The sequence below is a fragment of the Octopus sinensis genome, linkage group LG15, assembly GCF_006345805.1.
Source record: "Octopus sinensis linkage group LG15, ASM634580v1, whole genome shotgun sequence".
NCBI lineage: Eukaryota > Metazoa > Mollusca > Cephalopoda > Octopoda > Octopodidae > Octopus > Octopus sinensis.
The window spans coordinates 21,720,134-21,745,581 of record NC_043011.1 but is presented as its reverse complement, the minus strand read 5'-3'; the positions used below and the strand labels follow the sequence as shown (position 1 = coordinate 21,745,581).

Sequence of the window (25,448 nt, the reverse complement as noted above, 5' to 3'; positions counted from 1 at the left end):
TCAAACTCTTGCTTCTTTCCCTATCATTCTACTTCATCTGCACTCACCTCTTCTGCTCACTTGGTTAGTTTACCCTGAACAGAAACACAGAACTTAGATATCCTTTTGTCTTGTGGAATGAAAGGCAATCTTACTAGAGCTGGTGCCCCAATAAGCCGTTCCTAGCACACTATCTGCAAAGTGGTGAGCAAGCAAGTAGAGATGACAAGTTCAAGAGGACCCTTTAGTTTAGTATTGTGAAGATATGACAACCTCTCTCGCACTGGTGCCTTTATAAAATGTAACCAGTACACTTTGTGAAATGGTTAGTATTAGGAAGGCATCTAGCTGTAGCAGTTATGCTTAAATAAAGTACAAGCAAGACATGGTCTCGACCTTCTAGGAAGGCAGAAATGCCAAATAAGGAGTTGGACTGTGATGATCTGTCCAAGTCATACCAACATGATAAGTGGTCATGAAATGGTGATGAGGACCTTCTATTTCAAATGAATATAAAACAATGAAAAATAGAAAAGAACAAAAATGTTACGAAGTTATATATATAGTTTTATTGTAAAAAAGAAATGAAAAGTTTAATTGAAGATTTTTCATATTTTGAAATTAAATATTGATAAATCTGAGATATAAAAATAAATTCATATCAGGTTGAGGAGATGAGCATGAAATTCAATAAATAAATAGTTAAGTGAAGTTTTATTATCAATATTCATTTCAATTTGAACAGTTTTTTGCAATCTCACCAGTACTTTTTACAGTTTCTGAGAATATTTTAATTTTCAATTAAAAAAAAATCCCATATATTAATTTAATATCCGTCTTCCTGTGCTAACATTTATTTCAATGGAGAGTTTGTTGACACAGGATCTTATGGCTGGATGCCTTTCCTGTCATCAGACTTTATTTTTCAAGTAAGAGATTTCTTTATTCCATATGTTTTCAAAAGCACAGAGCACCACACATTTTAGGCTCATCGTGTCAACAAGGAAAGCTAAAACCAGTCCTACTTCACTTAAACAGTAACAGGTGCAGAATATAAACATCCATACACACACAGTGGACTTCCTGCAGTTTCTTATTTCTTTATTGTCCACAAGGGGCTAAACATAGAGGGAACAAACAAGGACAGACAAAGGTATTAAGTCAATTGCATCGACCTCAGTGTGTAACTGGTACTTAATTTACCGACCCTAAAAGGATGAAAGGCAAAGTCGAGCTTGGCGGAATTTGAACTCAGAACGTAAAGACAGACGAAATACCACTAAGCATTTCGCTTGGCGTGCTAACGTTTCTGCCAGCTCACCGCCTTCCTGCAGTTTCTGTCTATCAAATTCCCTCATAGCATTGGTTGGCTCAGGGCTTATAGCAGAAGACACCCAATGTGCTGTGCATTGGAGTTGAACTGTAAATCATGAAGTTGCAAAGCAAACTTCTTAACCACACAGCTGTGTGTATGTATTGTGATTAAAAAGAATTAAAAAAATGAAAAGAAAATAAGTGTGGTAGTAATAGAAATAAAAAAAAAAATCAAGTCTTGTCATATTTCTAAACAAAATTTTCAGTTATATCCTGAAGCTGAACTTGTATTATTTTTAAAAAAGGATGCATTGAATAATGTAGCCCTAGACAAATCGTGTCTGAATAAAAGAGAGGACTGTTGCAGTTTGGACACCTTTGATCATAGGTCAGATGGATTGGAGCTGACCTGGGGCTAAACAATTAATAATCATACTTGTTAACATACTGGGGAAATAAATGCATCCTTTTACTTTTAAGTTTTGTTTTGTTCTCTCTGACAGAGTTGGTCTAGGAAGCATTTTAAACTATCATAATGCTTGTTACTGCCTTCATCTGCATCATCGTCATCATCATCATCATCTTCATCCTCTTCATTACTGTTGTCTTGAAATAGATATGAAAAGGAAAACAGATTTAACTAAAAACCAGCACAAGTTATTTTAATATTTAAATAATTAAATTGATTAATTATTACAGAGATGTACTCGCATAGCAAGTGATTTGATCTGAGATTGTGTGCTGGAACGAAAACAATTGCAGCGTGGAAGATGTTTGTAAGCCATTTAAGAAACACACAAAAGCCGTTCGATTCACTTCAACATTTAAGTTTAATTTGTCAAAATATTTTCGTCGCTAAAATCCGCGACCTGTTCAATGACAAAAATCCGTGCTGCATGGATTTCACTGACAAAAATCCGAGATGCAGCACGGATTTTTGTCAGTGAACAGGTCGTGGATTTTAGCGACGAAAATATTTTGACAAATTAAACTTAAATGTTGAAGTGAATCGAACGGCTTTTGTGTGTTTCTTAAATGGCTTACAAACACCTTCCACGCTGCAATTGATTAATTAATTTAGGATTTAATTAAGAACTGAATTTTCATATATTTAAACTGAGAGCATTTTGGAGTTTGAGAGAATAGTAGAAATTAGACAAAAACCCCAATCCTTTCAGTATGTAGTTCTGTCCTCCAATGATCTGAGCTTAAATCCAACTATAGTTGAGTTTGTCTTTCTTTCCACCATGGTCAATAAAAATAAGTACCACTTATATTCCAGAATTGATTTACTCGACTATACCTTGAGAACCTTGTCACCATTATCGATCTCTTTGATCATTGATCATTTCTTGTTTCTCTTTCTCCCCTTCGGCTACAAAATTTGAGTAGCTGTGCATATCCTCTACAAGAATTTGCTCTGACCCCACCCACATTATCTCATGCTTTAACTCCTCATCCCCCAGCATGAAGCTGATCTCACACCTCCCTTGGGGTTCATAGTCCTGCAAGTTGCATGCCAACGGCAATAGTGCTAGTGGCATGAAAAAAAGGCTCCTGGTACATGCTGTAAAGTAGCTGGTATTAGGGAAAGGCATCCGGACATAAAAACTATGCCAAAGTACAAATTGGGGAATGATGCAGTCCTCTGATCCATTGGATATTGTCAGACCATCCAACTCATGTCAGCAGAGAACATAAGTGTTAAATGATGGTGATGACAACTTCCACTTCTTGTGTCGGATCACATCAAAAAAAGCTCAGCTAATCATAATTATGCAACCAATACAACCTGTTTCATGGTTGAGCCATTGGTGATTAAACCAGCAACTCTAACTCTAGACTCTCATTCTTCTATGTGATGTGTTGGTCAACATACTGATAAAAACCAATAGCTGTCAACAAGAACAGATGAACTCAACAAAGAGTCAACAGCTATTCATCAAGCCTAAAAATGGAGAGGGCATCCATTAAGGCTTTTGAGTTGAGTATTGCTAACTCTTATCATTCATATATATCTGTGCATGCATGCACACACACTTTTGAGTTACTCTCTTGACAATATCTGTACCCATTTGTCTCTCACAGATGTGCTGGCCTTGTCTTTCTTTAGATTTGGGTGAGAGAAGACCCTTAATAAGAGCAAGGGCTACCCAAGATGATTTAACATTTAAACCAGCCATATCCAGTTCAAATATTGAAGCTATGAGATAATGCATGATCAATTCAAAACAATGTGAATAAATAATCATTACATTTGACAGAGTATCTGAATGCTAAAGGGTTAGATCAACCCTGGCTAAGATTATCATCATCTTATCTTCCATATAGTTAGAAACAATAGACTGGTGCCATTATTTATCCCCACATCTTCTACATGTGGCCAAGTGTTGAGGAGAGAAACCTGTAATTTTAAACTTGATTTTAGAGAGGAATATTTGAAATAAACCATTGAACCGCCAACTAGAAGTTGATAAATTCATATCTACTACAGGTAATTTGTTTTGTTTTCTTTTTACACATACACCTTCACAATACCAAACTCTGGCCTTTCTGTCACCTTCGTTCACTTTTTCGAATATACATTTATTGTGTACAAGCCTCACTATCTACTATTCACACTATAAAGCGGACGGCTAAATGAACAGAGGAAGAATAGGATTTTGATGTCCCTCTAGTCCCATCTAGTCAAGGGCTATTCAACCTCACTGGTGTTGTTGGCATGAGAAAGTGCACCCAGTAGATTCTGTAGGAATGTGGTTGACATCAGGAAGAGCATCTTGTTGTAGTAACCAAGTCAAACGATGCAAAGGGGCACCTAATCTTTGGGAACTGACTAAGATGTCATGCAGTGTTAAGGTGTCATGTAGCTGTGAAGTGAACTTGAAAACTTCGTATACCTGCATCTTCTGTGGTGGTTAAAGGCTTATTCTGTTATGTACATGTCAGAATTAGGCTCCTAGCATATAAACAAGGTTATGGTGAGTCAACAGGAAAGCCTCTATGTGGCCATTTTTCCTGCTAGAAACAGCAGTCAAACACCTTCCAAATCACTCTTTGCCATCCCCCAAACAAGAGGCAGCTTTCACTTTTTTGCAGTTGATGAAATAAGTACTATAAGAATATGTGGGTGAAGTAGGTGGGAGAGCACAATATATCAGATTAAAACCACTCAAATGCCTTCACTACAGAGTGGCCATATTCCAATGACTGACAAGAATAGAAGAATAAGCAAAGATATATTTGAAGATGGTAGCCATATGCTCTTTTTGGCAACAGTGATGCATTTAAAAATGAATAATTACAATATGAACAATAAGTGTATAATAAACATGAACCTACAGAATCGGTTTGTTTCTAACATCAGAGGGACACTATTTATATTTTCATCTGTTTCCATTGCCTGAAAATAAATCAAATAAAAAGAAGGTTTAACAATGTTTAACCTTCTCTTGACTATTCTCATTAAATAATAATGAAAAAATAAAACCCGTTTATATTTTATTGTTTCAGTCAATCAAACAGACCCCAGTACATACTTTTTTAAAGTTTGGTACTTTTCTTCTATCAGTTTCTTTTGCCGAACTGTCACACACACATACACAGCAAACTTCCATACAGTTTCTATCTACCATATTCACTCACAACTCACATTCTAATATCTACCCTTTGATGCATACATAGGTCAGATAGAATTTGTGGAGGTAGATTTTTCCATGTCCAAAAGATGACATTCATTTATAACAATCATAGTATGTCTAGCCAAGGAGACACAAACACACACATAGATATGATGGTCTTCTTTCAGTTTTTGTCATCCAAATCCATTCGTAAGGCTTTGGTTGATCCAGGGCTATAATAGAAGACACCTGCCCAAGGTACCATGCAGTGGGACTGAATCCAAAACTGTGTGATTGGTAAGCAAATTTCTTAAACATTTTTATGTAGATCTTCCTGTAACTTCTTCACTATCTTTTCTCTTTTCCCAGCTGGAATAACCTGCAAGACACCTGTTTCTGTCTCCTTATCATAGTTTAACCTTTCATCACCTGGCATAAAGCCATCTTTCTCAGTTGAGGGATCTTGTCTTATGAGCTATTTAGTGACCTCACGAGTGCTACTCCAAGTAAAAAGCGCCTAGTACACTCTGTGAAGTAGTTGGTGTTAGGAATGGCATCCAGCTACAGAAATGATGTCAAAGTAGACATTGGAGCTTGGCATAGGCCTCTGGCTCATCAACTCCTGTCAAACCATTCAATCCATGCTAACATGGAAAACGGACATTAAATATTGATGATACATATATATATATATTGATGATAATATGCACAGACACTCAGACACACAGACAGATAACTGCTATAAGTTTTGTTCAGAGTGGAAGATTCATTCACTTAAAACAATTCAACTGCAGCTATTTTACTTGAAGAATAACAGTTCTCATCAAAGACTTAGCTTATATTATCATTGAAAACTTACCTGTTTTTCATTTTTCTTTAGCCGGCTTGTATCTTCATCATGACAACCTTCTTCTACAGCTATTTTATGCTTTAGCGCAAGCTCTTCAACCTAAAAAGATAAACAAGAAACTAGTTTTGAAACATATTTTCGTTTCCTAATATGAGTTGCATGAATTTACAAATTTTGAAGTGAAAAAACGGCATATTTCACCATAAGCACAAAGAACAACATGATAAAAACAAGTATTTATCTACAAGTTTTGACATGAGCAGCAGAAATATAAACTGTTCTTGTTAAGACTATAATAGGAAACACTTGCAGATGAATTTTAAGCTAACCTTGTCACTAAAATTAGCAGAGGCAAGTTTGTAGAATTAAACTGACCACTCAAATGCTGAAGACAACTCATTTGTGCTTCTCTATAATTAACATTACAAAGAGTGGATATTTTCTCTTTGGCTGCACCTGTGTAAATTTCAAAGTTTAGTGAAAATTTTAAAATTTGGTGTATTGATGTACTTTTCCACACTGAATCTCAGGGGATATTTAACTTTTTCCAGAAAAATGTTTTAAAAAAATTTCCATGGTCATTTTGTGCATGACAGCATGTGTTGTCAACTGTAAACAAATGAAATATTTGTAGAATTCTGCTTTATGCATGCCTTATTTATTTTATGCATGCCTTTTTTATTTTTTGGAATTTTCAGAAAAATTTTGTGAATTTGTATTCTACACATGGGAATTTATAATTTATGCAAAAAAAAAAAAAAAGTTGGTGTGTGATTTAAGGCCTATTTAGCTATTATCTTTAGCACATCTTACAAGTGAAAAATGTGTCCTGTCTGCGGCTTACAATTGGTTAAAATTACTCAAAATTTGCAAATTTAAAAGCTAATAATCATCATCATCTTCAGTGTTTAACATCCATTTTTCATGCTGGCATGGGTTGGACGGTTTGACTGGAGACTGGTAAGCCAGAAAGCTGCACCAGGCTCCAATCTGATCTGGTGATGTTTCTACAGCTGGATGCCCTTTCTAACACCAACCACTCCGAGAGTGTAGTGGGTGCTTCTTAAGTGCCACTGGCATGGGAGCCTGTCAGGTGGCATTGGTATCGGTCACCTCAAGCACAGAATGTTGGCCGCCAATTCAAAGGTATTTTTTAAATGGGCTGGTTATGCAACACTGGTGTAGACTACGGCTGTGATCTCTCTTTCCTGCTGGGTCTTCTCAATCACAGCATATCTTCAGAGGTCTTGGTCTTTTGTCATTGCCTCTGTGAGGCCCAACGATTGATGGTCATGCTTCACCACCTCATCCCATATCTTCTTGGGTCTCCTTCTTCAATTCTTTATTTATTGATTGGCAAAAATGAATTTCATGTCAATGATTAACATACACAACTACATCATTACGCCTAATATGAAATCAATTGGAACAGAAATTGAAAAGTGACAGCCAAACAGAATATATCCCAAAGAATTATTTTGTATACAACTGAACAAGCAGACCTATGATTAAAGGCATTCCTGCCATAAGCTTTGGGTTTTTTTTTTCTTTCATGGATATATCTTGGATTAAATTATCAATAATAATAATAATGAAATTATTGTATACAGTGCTCAGGTGCACCACAACTTGTCAGAGTATATGCAGTAATGTACAAATGTCTGGAAAGCGAACAATGCATGAGTCAGATACATGCTTGTGTGTGTATGGAGGGGAGAAAATCAGGTGTAGTGTTGGCGAATCTCAGAAAGCATGGAAGTTTTGAAGGATGCAGTGCTCCAACAACTAACAACTGATGCCGGCAGTTTGTTCCATGCTTCAGCAACTCTCAGCGTGAAAAAATGTTTCCTGAAGTCATGGGAGCTGTGCTGTTTTCTGACTTTGTAAATATGTCCACGGGTGTTAGATGGGTGGAGTTTGAAAAGGTGCTCAGAGTTATTGTTTGTACGATGGTTGATAATTTTATGGGTGTCTGCCAAGTCAGCTGCCAGACGTCGGAGTTTCAATGTGTCCATGCCAGGGACATAAGGCGTTCAGGATATGGCAAATGCCTGACGGAGGGTATTCTTTTGGTTGCACGTCGCTGAACGGCTTCCAGACGGTTGATATCCTGGGCAAGATAGGGGTTCCAGACCGGTGATGCAAATTCCAGGTGAGGTCTTACCATAGCTATATAAAGCCGCAGATTTGATAGTCGGAGAGCAGCTCACAAAGGATTTGGTGAGTGATGCCAAGACACCCTCAGCCTTCTTGACAATTTTAGCGATGTGTTTTGTCCAACGCAAATCACTGTCGACAATAACACCCAGGTCACGTTCACATGAAGACTTTTTGAGACTAGTGTTGTGGAGGGAGTTGGTGGACACTGGGTTTCTCCTCCCAAAATTCATGGTGGTACATTTGTCCACAGCCAGCTTGAGTTGCCAGTCCATGATCCACTGCTGCATTGTGTCATGGTCTGCTTGCAATAGAGATCTATAGTGTACAGGATCTGACCTCTTTATTTCGAGGTACAGCTTGATGTCATCTGCATATTTCAGCACTGTGGCATTCTTTAAGTTGGCATCTATGTCATTAACATATGCAACAAATAAAAGGGGGCCAAGAACAGATCCCTGTGGTACACCAGATGTCATCTCATAGGGCGAAGAGTGCTGTCCTAGAACTGTGACAACCTCTTTTCGTCCGAAAATAAAGGACTTCAACCAGTTATAGAGTCCGTCTCTTACGCCCAACGCAGAGAGCTTCACCATAAGTCTTTTGTGTGGCACAGAGTTAAAAGCCTTAGCAAAGTCCAGGTAAACAACATCCACCCAGGATCCGAGATCAGTGATTTGGGTAATGTCCTCAAGAAACTCGATGAGTTGATTACAGCAGCTGGAGTTAGGAATAAATCCAAATTGTGACAACTGGATGAGGCTGTGAGACTTCCAGAGGGTTTCTCTGATACAGGATTCCATCAGTTTGGTGATGCAGCTAGTAAGACTGATGGGGCGATAGTTGACAGGCGATGTGCGGTCGCCTTTTTTGAACAGAGGGATAACACTGGCAGTTTTCCACTGTTCTGGAGTAACACTATTGTCAAGACAGAATTGGAAGAATAGAGAAAGTTGGCTTAGAAGAAAGTACCCACCGTGTTTGAGAAGTAGGTATGTAACACCATCGAGACCAGGAGAGGTATAGTTGCGTTTATTCTTAAGGTGGCGTTGTAGCATTGCTGGTGTAAATTGCATAGTAGATATAGAGTCCGATGTCAGTGGTGATGAAGATGGAATATTTTGGTCTTCGACAGTAAAGATGCCGGCATAGCATCCAGCAATGATTTCTGCACATTCTTCGGGATTGCCAGTAATCTGTCCTGTGTGAGGATTGCGAAGGGGACCAACTGGAGAGTGGGGTCTCTGCTTTGAGTGCACATACTTCCAGAACACTTTGCTGTCAGGGTTAGCTGCAATGCGTTGTTCAAATTCAAGCACTGCCTTTTTTGTCACCTGCCTAAGGTGGTTGGCTGATCTATTGCGCTTTTTCCTGTTGCTCTCTGATTTGTGCAATTTGTATTCCTGTTCAGCATTACGGCATTCTTTCCTGGCAAGTCGGACTGCTGCAGTCTCCCAAATTGCACTATTGGGTGGTTTTTTGTGCTTGCGTGGTACTGATGCTGCACATGCCACCCATATTGAATTCAGAATGTTCTGGAGTATAGTGTCCACATCTCCAGAGGCATATAAATTTAGAGCCAGTTTGGGCATTGCAGCTCAGTACAATAAGAGCTCCAGTCTGCTTTATTCTAGTCAAAGCGGGCAGTCTGAAGATGGTTGTGTTTTTTGTTACAACCAGAGACAAGTTGGCCATGATCATGGAATGATCAGAGTCACCTAAAGGTTCTTCAGTAGTGACACTAATGATTGTTTCAGGAGAAGCGGTAAGTAGCAGATCCAAAGTGTTGTTACCCCTTGTGGGGGAGGTAATGACTTGGGACCAATTTGAATTCAGCACCAGTTCAAGGAAATCGTCTGCATTTTGCGGCCAACGGAAGGCCTCCCAGTCAATCTCAAGGAAATTGAAGTCGCCCGCAATATAAACATACGCGGTTGTTTTCATGGCAGCAGCTCTGAGGATATCAAAAAGCTGTGCGTTTTGATGATAATTTGGGGGGCGGTAAACGACTCCGAGCAGCAGTGTTGACATGGTCATGTGTATATTGCAGAAAAATACTTCCTGCTGAGATTGGTTCAAATCATCACGGGATTGCCGATAGATTTGATCAAACCTAAATCATCACACCCCCTCCACGGTGATTAATGCGGTCTTTGCAGAACAGATTGTAGCTGGCTATGCTGAAAACTCCATCACAGAGTGCAGAGTGTGCCCATGTTTCCGTGACTGTGATGAAATCTGGGTTGATACTTTTGACGTAGGAGTCAAAAAGATGCACCTTGTTGCATAAACTACGGGCATTCAAGGACAGCAGTTTATATCTGGATTTCAGATGATGATATACAGGGGATGGCTGGTTGTTCTTGGTTAGTTTCCCAAGATTTTTGTATTGCCAGTTGTTGTTGTGGGTGTAGTCTGCTCAGTCCAACTGGCATCCATTTCCAGATTTGTCCATCATCGCGGAGGTTAAAACTCTCCTGTGGCACAGAGTTGCGATTTAGAGAAGCTACAAATCTTAGCTTTGGGCGTACATCAGGTGGTAGGCCAGGAAGTGTTCTAAAGTTGATTATGTTGTCATGTCAAGCTCTATCAGCAGCTAGATGGAATGTCCGCACCTCAGTAAAGCCTGTAAACAACAGCCTGATCAGCCTGGGTTTGGATCCCGGTTGGCCAAGGCGGGAAGCACTTTTTGGAGGGACACAGCTGAGATCCCTAGCTGTGTTTCCAATGAATGCCTGCAGATCTACCACATCTTCCAGCACTCCGATGGCTATTAATTCATTCTTTCCTTATTTAAGGCGACAGGTTGTGATTTGAGACCTGCTATTTCTAGCAGGTTGAGTGACTGCACAGAAACTCCCTTGTTGGATCACGAAGGAAGAATGTGTGCATGCTGAAGTAGTACTGATTTAATGGGTAAGGCTGATCTTTGTAGAGGATCTGAAAGTAATTGGGGCTAAAGTATATTTGTCTCTAAGGAGGGTAACCTAGGCTTTGGGATGCAGATTTGTTATGTATGCAAGGTCCATCAGAATTGAGGCCTAGTATTTGCGTCAATTTTTTTTAGAAACTCTTGTATTGTATGAGATGCAGCAGGGAATTTTGTCAGTGAACAGGTCGTGGTCTAAAAGCGACGAAAACATTTTGACAAATTAAATTTAATGTTGAAGTGAATCTAACAGTTTTTGTGTGTTTCTTAAATGGCTTATAAACACCTTCCACGCAGCAATTGTTTTCGTTCCAGCACACGATCTCAGATTAGGTCACTTGCTATGCAAGTACATCTCCGTAATATTAAACGGCGGAGGAAAAGAATACGTACACCACCGGTTTTCGGCGTAACAAAAACCCTAACCCTAGCCCTAAAACTAACCCTAACCCTAAACACCGGGTGTGCGTATTCTTTACCTTCGCCCATTAAACTGATAACAGAGAAGTGGTATCAAGATTATTTCCGTGAAGTGGTTCGAAATAACATCAGAAACACTGCCACTGGTTACGTTAACTGCCATGAAATAATTTAGCATATAACTAGTTTTCTTCTCATAGTTTATTTTTTTAGGCGCATCTTTTATTTTTAACGGCAAAGGGAAACCCTACACAGTCACTCAACTTCTTAGTGATAGAAGCCAAATTTCCCTCAAGGTACTCGCAGTCTAAAACAAAAAAGATACGATAGACAATGTAGCCCCTGATAGAGAAAAAAGACGGAATGGTCATGACTGGAATGCATCTCATTATAAGTCTACTGAATCAAAATTCATAACAAAGAGAATATAATGAACGAAGATAAATACTTTATATCTCCTAGCATAAGGAAATAGTTCACAGAAAATTCAGGATGTAGATTTTATACATTTTATACTTACTTTTAAACGACTTAATTGATCTTCGTGAAGTTCTATAATTGATTTTATATATTTTTCTTCCCATTTTAACATGTTAAGTTGTTTCTGAAGATATTCCGCGTTTGACATAATTAAACAGAAAAGTTACTTTCTCTCTATTAGAAAATTCTATCAATATTTCATCTCATATATATATATATTATTGTGTTATACCCGAGCGATTAGTTAGATCAACAAAACTCTTATTAATCAAGCGTTTACATACATAATGCAGAAAACATTTGGAAAGCTAACACAACTTCCGGTACCACAATTGTTTGCTTTCGGAATATGTAAATATTTAATTATATAAATTCCTAATGTCGTTCAAGTTTCTTTGTTTGTATAAAAATCAACATAATGAATATTTCATGGTGTTATTTTCCAAGTATGTTAATACTTTTGGCTTTATTGCAGAACATCCGAAGCAAACTGTTTTCAAACTTACAGGCATTAGTAAAGGGAGGCAACTCTCATTACAGTAAATGGTTTACTCTTTACTCTTTTACTTGTTTCAGTCATTTGACTGCGGCCATGCTGAAGCACCGCCTTTAATCGAGCAACTCGACCCCGGGACTTATTCTTTGTAAGCCCAGTACTTATTCTATCGGTCTCTTTTTGCCGAACCGCTAAGTGACGGGGACGTAAACACACCAGCATCGGTTGTCAAGCAATGCTAGGGAGACAGACACACAAACACATACATATATATATATATACATATATACGACAGGCTTCTTTCAGTTTCCGTCTACCAAATCCACTCACAAGGCATTGGTCGGCCCGGGGCTATAGTAGAAGACACCTGCCCAAGATGCCACGCAGTGGGACTGAACCCGGAACCATGTGGTTGGTTAGCAAGCTACTTACAACACAGCCACTCAAATATCATCAATATCTTGCATAGTTGTCATCATATGTTCATGTATTAAATTACCCATTTAGAGTAAAGTACCACATAAGTATGCATGTATACATATATACATACATACATTCCAAAGGTGGGCACTATTAATCGAAAAGTTAACTTCATTAACTGTTAATCCGTTAACCAAAAAGTTAACTTCGATAACTGTTAATTAGTAAATTCTTTAAAAATGTAGCTGAAGTTATTGATAAACCATTAACGTTAATTTTTATTATATAAAAATAAAATCAGTTTTTGCTCTAAAACCACCTAAAAACACCTTCAACAAGTGCCAAAATTATAAAATCAGCCTTTTTTTCAGTCATTTTAAGGGCTTTAGAACCCCAAAACTATAGTTTTATAGACCTAAAAAAGGCTGATTTCATAGTTTTAATCCTTTTCTTTTTAGTGTTTTAAAGGCTTTTAGAGCCAGAAAAGGGTGAAAAAAATAGCCCCTTAGTTTAGTATTAAACTAAAAAAGTTTATTGATAAAGTGGTCGTAAAAAAATAAAAATATCAAAAAAATGAAAACCACGATATATATATAATTTACTTTTTCCTTTTCTCATTCTCCATTTTGTTCATGAGATGCATGTTGCTCTTCATGAAAATGAGCATGTCAAAGTTTTCATCAGATAGGGATGATCTCTTGGCCCTTAGATGTCCTTGCCTATAGAGAACAAACACTCCACTGCAATACTGGAAGGGATGGCTGTACTGATCTTGATGAACAAGTCCACCAACACTTGTTCACCCTAAAAGGCAACATCTATCAGCAGGTCCTTGGAGTTGATCCCCAACCAGGTCTTTGCCAAATTCTGGGCCCTGTCCCTGAGTGACCTGTGGCTCCTGCTGCTCTCTTTTGGCTGAGTGACACCACTGAAGAAGTCATCCTCCTCTTCGTTGTTGCTGCTCACTTCGTCAGACTGCTGCCTCATGGCCTCTTCAACCTTACTCTCCATGCTTTTCTTCACTTTGGCGACCTTGGTGTTGTCATACTTATCCAACCAGATAAGGCGAAACCTGGGGTGGAAGGCAGCTACCAGCTGGCATTTCTCAGCCTCCTTTGTTACAGAAGGGAATTCAGAAACTCATCAGCCGTTCACTGATACCAGTTGGAATCATAGAGATGTTCTTCAGTAATGACGAATGGACGGCAAATCCTACGCCATAAACTTTATTTTTGCCTTGAGGAAGGGCTTTCCAGAAGTATGTATATCTGTCATCAACCTCAGTGAGACAGCCTTCATCAGAGAATCTTGTTTCGCTGAGTGTGGCGATACCCACATTGTATCGTTTGAGCTCAGAGGTGATGAGTGCAGTCTTACGGTGGGGTCGATCATGGTCATCATGGTTTATCAAGGTTCATATGTTCCAGGTAGCAAAAGTGAAAGGTCTTGAGGATTTTCTTTTAAATCCTTGACCGCAGTGTGGGATGGCTTTCCAGGTGCGGTTTCTTCGCCAGGAAGAAAAGGACTGGTGTGAGAACAAAGCTTGTGCAGCGGAGTTGTTAAGGATGGTAATTGGAGCACACAGTCCCATTCGCATGCACTTCACTCTTGTTCAACAGGGGATTGGTGGCAAGGAAAAAAATCTAAGATGATCGAAAGCTATCCAGAAGTTGTAGTGGGTTGCCGGAATCCAGGTTTGTGAGGATCTACCAGGTTGCATGCCCGCCAGGCAAGGTTTTAGGTTGGAGTTTCCATCTCCAAGAAGAATTGCCTTGTCAGAGCTAATGGACCAGAGCTATTTCTGAATGTTCTTCTACCATCTCACCGAAGGGGTCGCTATGTCCTCATCCACCAATTATTTATATATATATTTGCCAACCTCAGGCCGTTTGCCAGCCTATGGCCGTTTGCCAGCCTATGCCGTTCGCCAGCCTTGCCTGGCCTCCGTGCCGGTGGCACATAAAAAGCACCATTCGACCGTGGCCGTTTGCCAGCCTCGTCTGGCACCTGTGCCGGTGGCACGTAAAAAGCACCCACTACACTCATGGAGTGCTGGCGTTAGGAAGGGCATCCAGCCGTAGAAACATTGCCAGATCAGACTGGGCCTGATGCAGCCTTCTGGCTTCCCAGACCCCAGTTGCACCGTCCAACCCATGCCAGCATGGAAAGCGGACGCTAAACGATGAACGATGATATATATATATAAGGAATGTAAAAATAAAAATATAAAATAGATTATGATTTCACACACACACGCATGCACGTGTATGCACACATTGTTGAATGGTTGTTGACTACTCATTAGTTTCACAAATTTTTTTGGTCAAAATATGTGGAAAAATGCAGAGATTATGATTCTGAAAAAATTCCAAAATTTTTCTACTTAGGGTTAGGGTTAGGGTGAGGGTTTAAGGGTTAGGGTTAGAGTTTTAGGGTTACGGAAGAAGTAAAAAATGAAGAAATTGGGGGAAAGGGAGTAAGGTGGGATGGGGGACAAAAATTTCAAAATTCTGATTTTTGGCAATTTTCCGGAATCTCCGTAACCGAATACGTGGGTTTTGGGCAAAAAAAAGTTGTTTATAATAATAATTTGCGAGAAAATGGGGAGTGGGGACGGGAGGAAGTCTTTCCTCCCCCAAACGTTAGCACGCCGGGCGAAATGCTTAGCGGTATTTCGTCTGCCGTTACGTTCTGAGTTCAAATTCCGCCGAGGTCGACTTTGCCTTTCATGCTTTCGGGGTCGATAAATTAAGTACCAGTTACGCACTGAGGTCGATATAATCGACTTAATCCGTTTGTCTCCTCTGTGTTTAGCCCCTTGTGGATAGTAAATCTCCTGTGCAGATATGTGTGCATAAGAAATAGGTATTTCATCTACTGCTACGTTCTGAGTTCAAATTCCGCCGAGGCCAACTTTGCCTTTCATCCTTTCGGAGTCGATTAAATAAGTACCAGTTACGCACTGAGGTCGATATAATCGACTTAATCCGTTTGTTTGTCCTTGTTTGCCCACTCTGTGTTTAGCCCCTTGTGGGTAGTAAAGAAATAGGTATTTCGTCTGCCGTTACGTTCTGAGTTCGAACTCCGCCGAGGTTGACTTTGCCTTTCATCCTTTCGGGGTCGATTAAATAAGTACTAGTTAATCACTGGGGTCGATGTAATCGACTTAATCCCCTTGTCTCCTTGTTTGTCCCTTCTATGTTTAGCCCCCTGTAGCCAATAGCGAAATGTATATTACTTAGTCCAAGATGCAGACGGAATTTTGTCGTGGTCTCAAAGCGACGAAAATATTTTGGCAAATTGAATTTAAATGTTGAAGTGGATCTAACGGTTTTTGTGTATTTTTAAATGGCTTATGAACACCTTCCACGCTGCAATTGTTTTTGTACAAGTATTTACAGCAGTGGTTTTCAACCAGGGTTCTGCGGAACCTTAGGGTTCCGCCAGTACTGTCCAGGGGTTCCGCAAGAAGTTACAAAACTGCTAAAATCGGCAGTAATTTTTAATTCTCCTGTGCAGATATGTGTGCATAAGACTATTAAATTATTGCACAGGGGTTCCTCGAGCCAGTGGAATGTTTCCTTGGGGTTCCACTCCAGCAAAAAGTTTGGAAAGCACTGATTTACAGAATATTAGCCGAAATTATTATTTTTTATAATTAGAATTGTCTTCCCTTACTTCCGTTCTATTTCAAAAACATTTCTCTCGAATTCTACTGTAGAGTCATATTTTTATCGTTATATATTTTCGTTTCAACCAGCAAAGTGCTGCTTGTTTTCCAGCAAATATGACAGAACACGAAGGATGTGGATTTTCCTCGGGTTTAAATGTGCACATTGAATTCTGGTAAATAAGAATTATATATTTCTTTAAACGTGGTGACCGATTCTTATTAAGAATCCCACTTCGTTATTTATTGTTGATTTCCCCGTTTTGTTAATAATTTCAGAAGGAATGCATATACGCAGCACTACTACTGCCTGTCACTTTTGTTTTATAAAAAGACTAGCAGTATCGCCCGGCGTTGCTCGGGTTTGTAAGGGAAATAACTATATAAGCATTTTTAGAGAGTTATAGCAAAAAAATGCATTAAAAATGGAAAAAAAATGATGGTAAATTTCTTTTTAAATCGTTGACTCATCGTAGACATTTTTAGAGAATTACTTCCCTTATATAATAGCGAAAAAAATGCATTAAAATGGAAAAAAATTATGGTAAATTATTTTTAAAATCATAGACTCATTGTAGACGTGCGCTAATACCTAGAAGGGCTCGATATGAATCACGACTATAAGATACCCGCTTTTGGTTACACTGCTCCGAAAAATGTGGGAGTAGTTAGGAATCTAAATCGTAGGAGACAGACACACAACTTGACTTTTATATATAAAGATGTCATCTGTTAGGGAGCTTATTTTGCAACAATAACACGTTGTCTCTGTTTTAATTCTCTGGAGGATTCCAAGAATTAATACCATCCAAAATATTACTATATCGTCATAAATAAAGGATACATTGGGTTTTGGCATAACTACAGAAATCTGTGCCTTTGTGCATGCATTCTACCACACAAACACACTCATATATATGTAATTAAAAAAGGTTCAAACGGGGAATTATTCCATTTAATATCATGTTTATTATAGAGATTATGTAACAATACATTTATATATTTAACTGTGTATATTCCTTATTTTTGCTTCTGGTGTCTTCTGCCTTTCTATTAGAAACGTTTACCACGTTTACCTGGGAAATTTACTTAAAGTGCGAAAAAAAATTCGTATGCAACAGATAAGTCGTCCTAACATATTCCTGTGTACCAGACCGTTAGCTGTTATTTTTAGCATAGCGAGTTTTCTGGTGAGGGCTTCCTTTACCTTCATTGCCTGTTTGTTGCTTCTGTAGAAATCTACGGATGCACAAAACGGTGAAAATAAAACAAATATGGACGACTTATTTCGAAACACCCACGAGTGGGGAACGCTTCTCAAAAATAGCCCCCAATTGTTTCCTCCACCCCCAATTCCTATGTCTTCGGAATCTACATAGTCTGAAGTATAATTGTAAAGAATTTCATTAAAAAATATCCATTTTTCTGAAAGTTATGATCATCCAAAATCGGGGAGGGGGACAGGAATCGGTTAATATAAGGCGTAACAACCCCCCTTTCGCGTGCGCGAATTTTTTTTTTCATATTCGTTCATAGGAAGTTGTTTTACACCTATTACACACATTTTTTTTTTGATTTTCTGATATTTGTTACGCCTTATATTAACCAGTAGTTTTACACCAATTACACTATTTTTTCTTAGTTTAAAGGCCGTGGACTGAAGATGTGAAATTTCCGAAGCCTCTCCCCCACCCCCCTTTCGCGAGCGCGCATTTTTTTCATGATAGTCGTTTAGAGCAAGTTGTTTTACACCTATTACGCTGTTTTTGTTTTGTTTTTGTGCCCGGTTCAGACGCTTTCGGAAATTCTCGATATAAATATTCCGAGGCCTCTCCCCCACCCCTCTTTCTCGAGAGCGCATTTTTTTTTTCATATTCGTTTAGAGCAAGTTGTTTTACACATATTACACTATTTTTTTTTTGTTTTGGTGCCCGGGTCAGCCCCTCAGACGCTTTCGGAACTTCCCGATGTGAATTTTCCGAGGCCTCTCCCCCACCCCCCTTTCGCGTGCGCGAATTTTTTTTTTCATATTCGTTCATAGGAAGTTGTTTTACACCTATTACACACATTTTTTTTTTGATTTTCTGATATTTGTTACGCCCTGTAGTTAGGCCGATTATATAACCCTCTCCTTACCGGGGAGGGACCCAGAAAATTTTCAACATTTCGTATGTTGGTGGGAACGTTAAGTGTCTAAAACGATAATTTATGAAATGAGTTAAAATATTTGTAATTTTCGTTGCATGCGTTCCAAAACTGTTTCACTTAGGCACACTTTGTTGGCATTTCCACTGTCAATATTTCCTAAATTAGTTTGACCTAAAATATTTGGTCAAAATATAGTTGTTTAACTTTACGTACTGAGTTCAAATTCCGCCGAGGTCGACTCGCTTTTCATTCGGTTAATGCTTACAAGTATACCGAGCAAGACTTCCACCCGTACCCACCCCCTTAAAACCACCCATAAAAAAATTTTTGTTTTTCGACACAAACCCTTATTTCGGCTTCGGGGAAGGCAAGATGGATCTTTACCTTTTGACCTACAGATTAAAAAAATAATTTTTTGTAACTAAACACTTTCAAACTTTGGACACTGGTAGAATGTCTCATGTAAAACATCTTTTACTCTTAGCATGTTTGAGAAAAACTTAGGATCTTTTCGGTTTGAACGGCAGTTTTTAAAAATAATTTCCACGTAACTAAACACTTTTAAACTTCGTATACTGGTAGAATGTGTTTATAAAACATCTTTTTCTCTTGGCTTTATTGAGAAAATTCTATACTTTGTAAGATATTTATTGTTTTTTTTCTTCAATTTCTGCAATTTCAACCAATCAATGACGTCTATTGAGGTGAAAACATTCTGTGCTGTATGAAAATGTCCCTCGTTTAAGAAACAGATTGGGTTCATTTACATTTCTGAAGAAAAAAAAGCTACCCTTCCCCACCAACCCTAACCCTAAACCTAAAACAGATTGAAATGCAATAGATCGATACTAGGGTCATAATTATGGGTGACAATTTCATATGACACCGCTAGAAAAAACTGCCAGTCAAACCGAAAAGATCCAAAACTTATATTTACGAAGTAATTTCACGTTAAAGTAGTCCTATTTCGGTAATTTCAACCAATCAATGACATGTATTCAGCTGAATAAAATTACTGCCATTGTTTGTCAACAAAAACTTCCGGCGGTGTATTTTTCGTTTGTCACTGTTATTTATGACAACCCTAACACTAAAACCAAAACCCTAACCCTAACACCTTAAATCTAAAACTAGTACAAACGCACGAACGATGTCATAAAATAATAGTAATAAACGAAGAATACACCGCCAATAGCTGTTGTTGACAAACAACTATGTGTCCCTACTAAGAGCAGTGAAATGTTGACAGGCGCAGGAGTGGCTGTGTGGTAAGTAGCTTGTTTACCAACCACATTGTACTGGGTTCAGTCCCACTACGTGGCATCTTGGGCAAGTGTCTTCTACTATAGCCTCGGGCCAACCAAAGCCTTGTGAGTGGATTTGGTAGACGGAAACTGAAAGAAGCCCGTCGTATATATGTATATATATATATATATATGCATGTGTGTGTTTGTGTGTCTGTGTTTGTCCCCCTAGCATTGCTTGACAACCGATGCTGGTGTGTTTATGTCCCCGTTACTTAGCTGTTCGGCAAAAGAGACCGATAGAATAAGTACTGGGCTTACAAAAGAATAAGTCCCGGGGTCGAGTTGCTCGATTAAAGGTCGTGCTCCAGCATGGCCGCAGTCAAATGACTGAAACAAGTAAAAGAGAGAGAGAGACTATGAATCGACATCTCCCTTCCCACTTTGGCAAACATGACATCTTGTCCCCCCCGCCTCCTAAATATCTTCTCTAACTTTTAATTTTGTGACAGATTTCTAATGTTGATTCTGAAACAGTACATGATTTTTTTTTTTATATATGTTTTGTAGCAATTCCTGAGGCTATGAGGACCGGGTGGATGAGCTTCGCACAAAGATTCAGCGTGATGTTCCTGAAGCCTGCGTAACAAACAGCATTAGTGATAGAACTGGTAAGATTTTTGAAAAATTATTTTAAACGAAGAACAGTATAATAGGCGCAGGAGTGGCTGTGTGGTAAGTAGCTTGCTAACCAACCACATGGTTCCGAGTTCAGTCCCACTGCGTGGCACCTTGGGCAAGTGTCTTCTGCTATAGCCCCGGGCCGACCAATGCCTTGTGAGTGGATTTGGTAGACGGAAACTGAAAGAAGCCTGTCATATATATGTATATATATGTATGTGTGTTTGTGTGTCTGTGTTTGTCCCACTAGCATTGCTTGACAACCGATGCTGGTGTGTTTACGTCCCCGTCACTTAGCGGTTCGGCAAAAGAGACCGATAGAATAAGAGTAAAAGAAAATAATTCTCCGAGGTAATTAGAGTGAATGACAGCGAAAATGATATTTTATCTTTCAACTCTTTATTTGTTTCAGTCATTAGACTGTGGCAATGCTGGAGCACCGACTGGAAGGGTTTTAGTTGAATAAATTGACAACATTACTTACTTTTAAAGCTTTGTACTTATTCTATTGGATTCTTCTGCTGAACCACTAAGTTACAGGAATATAAACAAACCAACATCAGTTGTCAAATGGTAGGTGGGGGACAAAAACAAACAAAAATATACACATACACACATACATACATATACACATACATACATACATATGCACATACATACATACATACATACACACATACATACATACACACATACATACATACACACATACATACATAGACACATACATACATACACACATACATACACACACATACATACACACATACATACACATATACATACACACAAAAACAGGAGACTGGAAAATTTTTTTAGATTTTTATATCATCTCCAATGCTTTTTGATCTGGTGATGGTGTCATATGAAAAGCATAAGAAAAGGAGGAGGAAAAAATCACCAACAGTCCACTTGTAGTTGAATTTTGGAATATATATATATACACATACACACACACACACACACACACACACATACATACACATACATACATACATATATATATATATACATATATATATATATGTGCATATATGCATGTGTGTTTGTATTCTGGGAGCCAAAACAGATAGTGGAGCTTGGTGTTACCTTCTGCACCGTCCAATCCATCCCAACATGGAAGTGGATGTTAAATGAGGTTGATGTGTGTGTTTATATATTCTCTTTTACTTGTTTCAGTCATTTTGACTGCGGCCATTTTGACTGCTTTTAGTCGAGCAAATTGATACCAGGATTTATTTTTTCGTAAGCCTAGTACTTATTCTATCAGCCTCTTTTGCTGAACTGCTAAGTTACGGGGACGTAAACACACCACCATCGGTTGTCAAGCTTTGTTGGGGGGACAAACACAGACACAAATTCACACACACACACACACACATATATATACGACGGGCTTCTTTCAGTTTCTGCCTACCAAATTCACTCACAAGGCTTTGGTTGGGCCGAGGCTATAGTAGAAGACACTTGCCCAAGGTGCCACGCAGTGGGACTGAACCCGGAACCATGTGGTTGGTAAGCAAGCTACTTACCACACAGCCACTCTCGTGCCTGTAGTACGAATGTTTTGTTTTCATAAGAAGTTCACAAATTTAAATATTTGCTACAAGATACTTTTTAACGTGCTTTTATTTATACAATTTTTTCAATCCATGTTTATTTCATTCATTGTTTGCAATGTTCTCTCTCACTCTCTCTCTCTTTCTCTCTCTCTCTCTCTCTCTCTCTCTCTCTCTCTCTCTCTCTCTCTCTCTCTCTCTCTCTCCCACACACACTCCAGGTTTGATTTCGTTCTGAGCTTGCACACTTCGTTAATTTCTGTAAAAAATCTTTATTTATTGTTCTCTTTGCACTCCATGTTCAGCTCTATGTATTTGTAGTCAGTCACACATGCACACGCGTGTTTTTGTATGTATGTTTGTTTGTATACATTTATGTATGTGTGTGTCTGTGTGTGTGAGAGCGAAAGGGTATGTTGTCAATTATACTTACATAAATACATATGCATACATCTTTTTTCTATGTATGTGTGCATGTTTGTGTATGAGAGAGAGAGAGAGAGTGATATTTAAGTGGCACTCTCTCTCTTTCTCTCTCACACACACACACACACATACAAGAAAGATGTATGCCTATTTATGTATGTATGTATACATGACAACATGCCCCGTCACTTGCTCTCTCTCTCTCTCTCTCTTTCTCTAATACACACCCATTTCATTTTATGTTTGATACTGTATGTATATGTATCTGTAAGTGTGTGTGTGTATGCGTGCATGCAGCGTTCCACAGAAAAAGCAGAGGAATTTTCTTTCTTGATGCTCCTGGTGGCACAGGTAAAACATTTGTAACATAACTTCTTTCCAAGGTAAGGTAACAAAAAAAGAATTGCAGTTGTCGTACCATTGTCTGGCTTTGCTTCCACCATTCTCCCAGAAGGACAAACAGCTCATTCTGCTTTTAAATTACCACTAAACCTGGTCACCAATGACAGTCCAATTTGTAACATAAGCAAAGATTCGGGTTCATCATAGAGGTGCAATGGTAAGACCTTACAGGATATCAGAGGCAATAATAAATCTATGGGAGGAGTTACATTAGTTTTATCAGGAGACTTAAGACAGACATTACCAGTCATTCCGAGATGAACAAGATCTGATGAAATAAAAGCATGCATTAAGTTTTCACACCTATGGAATAAAGTAGTGAAATTTTCCTTCAATACTGATGTGCAAGTTTTATTACATGGGGACCAATGTGCAAAATATTTTTCAACCTGGCTCCTCCAATTAGGAAATGGGAAAGTACCATTCGATGGGAATTATGATATCAGTTTGGTTCATATTGCTATCATGGTGAATTTCCCAGCTGAATTGAAGAACAGGATATTTCCAGACTTAAGTAATAATTATAATTCACATAAATGGTTGTATGAAAAGGCAATTCTTGCTCCAAAAAATGAGACAGTAGCAAGGATTAACCATGAATTAATGAATAAGATTCCATCAGTCATTAAGAAGTACAAATCAGTTGATTCTGTCCTTGATGAAAATCAAGCTGTCTGTTACCCAACAGAGTTCCTTAATTCTCTTGAGCCACTTGGAGCTCCTCCACATAAACTTTTTTCTGAAGGTAGCAGTTCCAATAATGCTTCAAAGAAATTTAGATCTTCCTAAATTATGCAATGGGACAAGGTTGATAGTGAAGACATTTCCACCTAATGTGACATAAGCTACCATCATCAATGTATGTGCCTCTGGGGAAGAGGCTTTCATCCCAAGAATTCCAATCGAACCAACGGACATGACATTTGAGTTCAAATGAACACAATTCCCAGTGCGTCTCTGCTTTGCAATGTCTATTAATAAAGCCTAAGGTCAGTTTTTGAAATCTACTGGCTTGTTTTTCTCATAGTCACCTTTGACTAGGGACTGGCAAGCCAGAAGGCTGCATTAGGCTCCAATCTGAACTGGTAAGGTTTCTGCAGCTGGATGCCCTTCCTAATGCCAACCACTCCGAGAGTGTACTGGGTGCGTTTTACTAGCAACAGCCATACTCGAATGATGCTTTTTACATACCACCGGCATGGGACCGGTCAGGCAGCACTGGCATCAACCACACTTGAATGGAGCTTTTTATGTGCCACTGGCACAGGTGCTAGTCAGGTGGTACTGGCATCAGCCATGACAATTATTTCGCTTGACTCAACAGGTCTTGTCAAGCACAGATTATTGTCCAATGATTGAAGGGTACTCTTAGATAGACTGGTTATGCTGCACTGGCATAGGCCATGGTTACAGTCTCACTTGGCTTGCCTGGCCTTCTTAAGAACAGTATATCTCCAAAGGTCTTGGTTACTTGTCATTACCTCTGTGAGGCCTAACATTTAAAGGTTGTGCTTCATCACCTCATCCCAGGTCTTCCTGGGTCTACCTCTTCCACATGTTCCCTCCACTGTTAAGGGTGTGACACCTTTTCACACAGCTGTCCTCATCCATACGCAACACATGACTATACTAGCGCAATTATCTTTTGTACACCACATCTGATGCTTCTTATGTCCAACTTTTCTCTGAGGGCGTTTACACTCTGTTATGTATGCACACTGACATTACACATCCAGTAGAGCATACTAGCTTCATTTCTTGCAAGCTTACGCATGTCCTCATACTAACTATAGAGGTATTAACAAAGATAATAACTATAGAGGTAATAACAAAGATAATAATAAAGAATATAAGGAAAGAAATAAAGATAAATATAAGTATAAATAAAAATAATATTAATAAAAATGATCATAGTAAGGATAATACCAAAAAGAATTTGAATGGAAATAAACATTATTATTATATACCCATGAAGAATACAAAGACAAAGAACAATAATAATAGTAATATTAATAATAAAAAACATAAGGAAATAATATGGTTAATTATCCCTTATGGGGTCCAAACCAAATTATTAATTAAAGAAATTCTGAAAATAATTAAAATATCCTTTAAAAAGAATAAAGAGTATTTGAAAATATTCTCAAAAAAAAAAAAAAAACTATGAGGGTGGGATATTCGACAACAAGAAATGTTAGTAATATTATATCCTCTATAAACGTCAAATTAAATAAATTCTATAATAACAATTTAACTAATATTAATAATAGCTATGGAAGAAATATAACAAACAAAAAACAACCTTATACTAAATAAATGCACATATAAAGATAAATCAAAATGTAGGCTTAATAATAATTGCAACCTTGATAATGTAATTTATAAATGTACTGTAGCATCTAATGATAATAATAAGAAGAAAAAAGAATATATAGGATCCACAGTGAATGAAATTAAAAGAAGAAATTCCCAGCATTATCACTCCTTTAAAAATCCCAAATTAAGTAATTCAACAGGTCTATGTATGGGAATTGAAATCTGAAAAAATAGAATATACCCTGAATTGGAATATCATTAGTAGAGTAAAGTCATATAGAATAGGTAATAAAATGTGCTTGTTATGCACTACTGAGTTTATGAAAATACTCCAGTC

The 25,448-nt window shown here is 38.3% G+C and overlaps 2 protein-coding genes across 3 annotated transcripts in view; one reads left to right on the top strand and one right to left on the bottom strand.

The window, feature by feature from the left end:
* Positions 1 to 1,303: 1,303 nt before the first annotated feature.
* On the bottom strand, positions 1,304 to 12,275 carry LOC115219881 (snRNA-activating protein complex subunit 5). The gene is made up of 4 exons (XM_029790184.2): positions 11,790 to 12,275; positions 5,773 to 5,862; positions 4,636 to 4,696; positions 1,304 to 1,899 (listed from the first exon to the last, which is right to left on the bottom strand). The coding sequence occupies exons 1-4, from the start codon at positions 11,895 to 11,897 to the stop codon at positions 1,769 to 1,771; spliced, it is 390 nt and encodes a 129-aa protein (XP_029646044.1). The 5' UTR covers positions 11,898 to 12,275; the 3' UTR covers positions 1,304 to 1,768.
* Positions 12,276 to 16,289: 4,014 nt separating this feature from the next.
* LOC115219916 overlaps positions 16,290 to 25,448 on the top strand; it is a 26,030-nt gene continuing 16,871 nt past the window's right edge. Inside the window, exons 1-2 of one of the 2 annotated variants that reach the window (XM_036509529.1) lie at positions 16,290 to 16,511; positions 20,298 to 20,398. The gene's annotated coding sequence lies outside the window, so the exon portion shown is untranslated. The remainder of the gene's footprint in view (positions 16,512 to 20,297; positions 20,399 to 25,448) is intronic. The other variant, XR_003882387.2, reaches the window with a different exon arrangement.